The sequence below is a fragment of the Morone saxatilis genome, unplaced genomic scaffold (genome assembly GCF_004916995.1).
Source record: "Morone saxatilis isolate NCDOM2014 unplaced genomic scaffold, NCSU_SB_2.0 Contig15, whole genome shotgun sequence".
Lineage (NCBI taxonomy): Eukaryota > Metazoa > Chordata > Actinopteri > Moronidae > Morone > Morone saxatilis.
The window spans coordinates 18,807,112-18,813,761 of record NW_023339707.1 but is presented as its reverse complement, the minus strand read 5'-3'; the positions used below and the strand labels follow the sequence as shown (position 1 = coordinate 18,813,761).

The following is a 6,650-nucleotide window of genomic DNA, read 5'->3' as shown; positions in this document are numbered from 1 at the left end:
AAAACAAGACATTTGAGGACATCCCCTTGGGCCCTGGGAAACAGTGATTGACATTTTTCACAGTTTTTGGACCAAGCAACTTATCGATTGATCAAGAAAATTATCAACAGAATTATTGATCATAAAAATAATCAGTTAGTTTCAGCCCTGAAGACAAATAACTTGGATGTCAATATTTTAGCTTCCTCCATTAAAAAGGTTGATGTCCAGAAACTAGCTCTTACGTCTCAAATATTGCATCAATTGAAAACACAAGGCAGTAGCTGAAATATGTGTAGCTTGCAACGAGATTACCAAATGTTGACCTTGATGACAGATACACAGTCCATCCATGAAGTTGTGATGTTGCAATCACAACAATTAACACAAATTCAACCAATCCCTGGGAATTCTGCGTGTCTAATCTCCACAACTTTACTGTAAATTGGACCAATCATTGTTGAATCATATGTCTTCTAGTTATGAAATTGCAGATCATGTTTGACACATACTCTCACATTTACTCTCCAAACAGTGTGATTTTATTCTCCCCAGAACAAGTTGCCTTAAATGTTTAATGTAATACACAAGAAATAATAATAATTGCTAGAATTGTAGCAAGTTACACTTTCTTCCGCAATGTTTGCAAAACAATTTATTGCAACATGCATTGCAATGTTTTGAGAAAAGCTGCAGTGAAACAAGGATTTTAGGCCACAATAATCCTGCGAAATCCTGGAGGGGCTGAATAAAGGCAGCTAAATCACTGTTTATGGATCTCAAGCAAGTTTCAAGTCTCTGCATGTTGATTTTCATGCTGCACTGAAATGAATGCAAACCCACAGCTGCCAGGAAGATAGGAAATCAATCTAAAAACCGATGCATGTACAAATTTGAGGTTAGTGGGATTAAACATGCAAAACCACTGGTGTGCCCCTTTCAGCCAACTGTCTCTGCTCATTCCCACCATACATTCACTCTTTGTGTACTTGAGTTAACACACAGCTTTCATGCCGCCAGGCTTTTTCAACATTAACCACCAGCACACATGCTTCATGCTTCCACTCCGATGTCTTGGTGTACACCAGACCTTGGCAGCAGCTCTGCTGCTTCATTTAAAGCTCTCTGGCTGACATACCATCGAGTGTAGGTGTGATTGACAAACAGTGGCGCCAACAACAACTGACTGTGTGTCCTTATTCCAGGACCAGCCCTGCAACGCAACTCCCCAAGCATGCAGCTGATGGGAGATGGCAGCGCTTGGTATTTTGTTATTGTGTGTGAGAGTACAGAGAGAATGAGAGAGGAGGAGAATAAGAAGAGAAAGAGGGGATGGGACTGTTAAGAGCAAGAAATAACAGCGTTGCCTGTCTCCTCTTTGTCCCGGCGAAGAAAGGAAATGCGCATTAAGACATATACGTTTTGAACAAAAGAGGACTGATGAAGTCATGGCAGCGCAGTAAAAGGAGAAATAAGAGAGGAATGAATAGCTGGAGGAATGTTGAAATTAAGTCAGAGGAGGGGCAGAGAGGAGGAGGCTAAGTTTCTCCCCTCTTACTCAGCCTCAGCTGATTCCCGGTGAACTCTGGAGGCAGCGAGGTCACAGATGTTTGTGCGCAATAGAGTGCATCATTATTTGCGTGAGTGTGTCGAGCATGTGTGTATGCTGAGGGAATAACAGTCGGTCTCTGATACCCCCGTATACATGCTACCATCTGAGACAAACGAGTAGAGACAGACAGAGAGAGAGAATCAGCTCTGTCCTTGTCTGCCTGTCTCTCTCTCGTCGTCCCTCTCTCATCCCTCCTCACCACTGCCTCTCTTTCTCTTTTGTCTGCAGGTCTCTCAGTTGGAGTTCAGCAAGTCCATCCTACGTGGGCTCAGAGGCAATATGGGTAAGACAGAGAAGAATCAATACCTCTATTTCCACCTCTCTCTCTCTCTCTCTTACCTGCCTCCTCCTCCTCAACACAATACATTTCACTCCCCCGTCCTTGACATTTGTGAGCACTCGCTCCTGTACTCCACTTGGGTTTTGGTAGTTAGTGCCACTCTGCAATGTGAAAGAAAGACATCACAGCACAAATGATGCTTGTTTAAACTCAGAGACGTACCCATTCAGCCCTGTGCCTTTATCTGTACATTGTATTTTGATTTGTCTTCTGTTGTCCCTCTCTCTCTTTCTGGCCCATTAAACACACGAGAAGCTCAATTCTGAATTTCACTCATGCATGACTTGGGCTTCACTGAGGCAATGAGCAATTTAGTCAAACTTCCCTGCATCCCTTCCCTCTTGTCTTGTCCACACGCACACACACACACACACACACACACACACACCGTTGCCATTATCTCTGGTCTCTTTTTTCCTGAGACATGCCGTTCATATCTGTTTAATATCTCTGGGTGTATCAGGCCGGGTTCCCAACCCGGGGCTCTGCAATGCCACAAGGGGTCACGAGCTGAATTCATAGTTCTGCGTTAAGGGGTTGCAGATGGAGTCTAGTACACATCATGGCTGTAGCAGCTACTGAGATACAGTACCACATGGAGATTTTCTCCTGATGCCCATGGCGAATGCTGATTGCAAAGATAATGTTAAGGAAGTTGAAGAAAGACTCAGTTGCCCTTATGTCTGCAAAACTGTGATCACCACTCACAACATCACAATCAATGAACTGACGTAGGAGTTCCCTCGATGTGGCTCCAGTTGGTAGATTCATAGCCCACTGTCTCTTCACAGTATATCACTATTAGTAAATGAAACAATGTAAGAACGACGGGGCCTGGTTCCATTCGATACATCCGCCTATAGCACTGCGGCGTTGCTATTAATGGGTGAAATCCAACAGTGATCTATAAATCAAAACCTGCGGCCATGATATCTGCAGCTGGACTCCACCATTAACAACTTGCAGCAAATAAGAGGACGCAAGATGAGTGCTGGGGTAGGAAAAACATGAAATTGTATCATTTCACCTCTTCAGGCTTCTAAAAACCATTGAAATCAAACGATCTGAGGAGGTAAAATCACTATTTAAATTACCTGCTGGCAACACGTGGACAACCTGTGATGATGGGTCACAAGTATATTATTGCTTTGTGTTATATTAATAATATATACCACTGTATTAGGCCATTGTAGGCAATGTTGAAAATCAATGATCAGGACTGCTTCATGGCATCGATAAGTCAATAAATTAGGCAACTAGTTTGAATTGAATTTAAATTGTATTCATTATTTTTGAAGGAAAAATATCAAACATGCGCTGGTTCGATTCTCAGATATGAGGATTTGGTGCTTCTTTTTTTGACATATATGATTGTAAATTTAGTGTGTTTAGTAGGTTTTGTGGCATCTACTAGTTGCATCTTGAAATGAGTTGCCTTGATTTGTCAGGTAGTTAATTTGCTTGATAAATAAAAAACAAAACCTTCCTGTCTGCTTCTTTAATTAAAAAAAAAAAAACAATCCCACAAAACTGACTTTATCAATATGTCACAGTATAAAATTAAATCCATCACGATGAAGGATTTTTCCATTGTTTTCCATTGTCCTACTCTTAATGTACTGGAGAGCTGGACATGAACAGTGGCATCACAGGAGTTGCTGGGGGGTTTCTCTGAAGCCCGATCTGTTTTGGAAACTCGCTGTAGTCCCCATGTGACGGATGTTTCTTATCCAGTCTCCCTGAATATCAGGGTGAATTCTAAAGGAAGTTTTAATGACTCAGATCCTGTGAAGTGAAACATGGAGGATGATTCATTCCCAGCACTGTCACAGACAGTAGAGCAAACCCAGCAGTTTCTTGTTGTGTAAGTTGACTCCTCTGACAACACTTACTTAAGCTTGACTCAGATATTCAGCGTTCGACTGTTGATTAGTTGATCTTAGACGAGGATATTGTCAATCAGTATCACAGATCTCTGTTCTGTGTATGTGTGCGTGCTGCTGCCTTTGTGAACATCATTTCCAAAGAAAATATCTGCTATCTAGGGGGGAAAGTGCTTGGTTTCTTTGATGAAAACATGTTTTGGTGTTTGGTTGCCCAAAAGCCTGGATCTTCTATATTTTAGTGGGATTTCTCAGGAATATGCATGATGTAGTTTTTTTTTTTTGGAAAAGAGCTCTTCACATTGACTTTCTGCAGGATGACAAGTTCTGATCCTGCGGCTACAGAAAAGTCCATTAAAAACCTCAACTGTTCTGAGTGCTATTAATATTGCAGTCCTCAATTTCTGAATGAGTGATGAGGGAATTGAGGCTGACCCAGATGAGTCTATGAATGAGTGATGATGGGTTGATTGAAAGTCTCCCGCACTGAAGGTGGACAGTCGAGGCAGAGGGAGGCGGTCTTTTTAATCTCTGCTTTCAGGAAGAATCATGGCTTTAACACCTCGCAAACAAAAGAGAGCAAAACTGAATAACTAACACGCCCGTAAGGCAAACACACACAGAAGGTGGCGCTTTGTTTACTGGTGTATAAACACCTGCAAATTCATGCATTAAGATGTTTGTAACACACGTGTGATTGAGCTACGTATCTATGTAAGAAACTGGATATCGTTGGGTTTTGGACTGTTGGTTGATTAGCACAAGACTTTTCAATAAGTGACGGACATTTTTCACTATTTCCTGACATTTAAACAATTTAACAATCAGTAAATTAATCGAGAAGATATCAGTTAATCACAATCATTCAGACTGTTGGTAAGGAGATATAGAAGACTTCGCGTTTCTCATCAATTCTCCAAAAGCTGCTTTATAACAAGTAATTTTATCAGTGGTTGAAAGATTATTTGATACTTTATACATCAGTAATATGCTGTTTTAAAGCACAAATAAAACAAGTGTTTGTGGAGGATTTGTTACCATAAAGCTTACAGTTAAAGTTGCTAGAACGTTATTAATTTTCTTTATTTAAATACATTTAATTCCCCTTTTTTGAAGATAAATAATGTTAAATTTAGCTGAACAACCACACATTGATGTCTGCAGATCAGATTACCTTGTATTATCTATTTATCTTATTTTAATCTTATTTTGATTAATTTAGCAGTAATTTAGTCAATAAAATATCAGAACATAGTGAAATTTACCATTATTATAGTGTTTGAGAGTCTGAGGTAACATTTGTTTTAGTCCAATGATATAGAAACAAAATCTTTGTCCAAAAACAGTTATGTAACCATTATGATGTTGGATTTTAACAGAAAACTAAAAGTCAGGATATTTCGTCCTCTGCAGCTCTGATTTCTTTCTTTTTGAATCTTTCACAACTTTGTGGAAGTGTAGTGCTAAATGGCTGCAGTACCCCTTCAGATAAAATCTAACCAGACAACCTGTGTATGATGCATCTTGTGACCCTGGGTCGGTTTCATTGTTTAATGGTGTATTTAGGGTAAACTCTGCTGTAGAAGAAGAAGAAGCGATACTGATTTTTGCAACAACTTTAACCTCAAGAGATCTCAGAACAGCACAGCTGCAAGATGTGTTGTGCTTTGAATGAATTAGCTTATTTTCTCCACAAGACACTCTGTTGTTTATCTCTCCACCTACATGTAAATTGAACAGCTAACTAATGAAGATCTCTTCTTTGTCTAAAACAGACCTGAGGTAATATTGACTCTTTTAACCAATTATCAAGCCTCTGTGGTTTAATTGCTTTAGATTACAAAGTAGACACAGATTACATGTTTAATATTTGGATAAATAAACCAAATATAAAGTTTTAGTACATGCAAAGGGTGCATCTGTCAAGCTCACATCTCTCTGCTCTGAGGCTAGATGTGTCTTTGACATGATCAGTATGACTGCAGTCAGTTTCGAACATTTCTTGGCGTGAAGGATGCTTATTTTAAGAATGACTTCTGGATATATGGAACCATCTTTTCTGCTTGTAAATTGACTCAAACATGTTAATTTGTGACCTTTTAGAGGAGCTAGTAGGTGGATTTTGTTACCTTTGGTCAGAGCCAGGCTAAGTTTCACTTTTTTCAAGTTGTTATGCTAAGCTAACCGGCTCCTACCTGTATATTTTCTGTTCATATTTACCAGACAGATATGAGAGATATTTACCAAAATGTTAAACTATTCCTTTAAATATGCGATCTAAATATGTCTGCAAGTCTTTTGTTGCTCCGGTTTCTCCTCCGTCTTCACCGCTGTGAGGCTCTCAGGGGGCTTCAGGGTCTGACACTCACACATGGCTTCTGTCTGTCTGTCTGTCTGTCTGTCTGTCACACAGAGAAGGGTGGAAGGTTAGTTAATTTCTCAGCTCCTGTTGCTCTTCTGTTGTTGTTTTTTTAGGAGGTTGTGGGTTTCTCTTCCTCCTCCTCCTCCTCCTCCTCTTCGTCCTCTTTGCCCTTCCATTAACCCGCCCAGCCTTCCCAGCACTGACTGGAGGTGGTTTTACTGGAAGGCTGGCTCTCCTCTCTCCCTGCTGTACGCTCTGCTGTTGCTCACATTTCACTCTGCTGACGGTTTTGTCCTGGACAAGTTTGGAATCACAAACACCCAAAATTATTTTTTCCTGATGTTTATTTAGCGACTGATTGATGGAAGAATCCCTGATTGATATTTTATTGTGGAGTCATCTGAGTCGTGGACGCTGCACTGAAACCAGGACAGACAAAGCAAAGAGAAAGGATGTGTTTAGCCTAGCTTAGCG

General features: G+C 40.4%; 1 protein-coding gene across 1 annotated transcript in view; it reads left to right on the top strand.

The window, feature by feature from the left end:
* rbm38 (RNA binding motif protein 38) overlaps positions 1–1,900 on the top strand; it is a 4,935-nt gene extending 3,035 nt beyond the window's left edge. Inside the window, exon 3 of the mRNA XM_035657064.1 lies at positions 1,820–1,900. Within this exon, the coding sequence (XP_035512957.1) occupies positions 1,820–1,878 (59 nt within the window). The 3' untranslated portion in view covers positions 1,879–1,900. The remainder of the gene's footprint in view (positions 1–1,819) is intronic.
* The last annotated feature ends 4,750 nt before the right edge of the window (positions 1,901–6,650 follow it).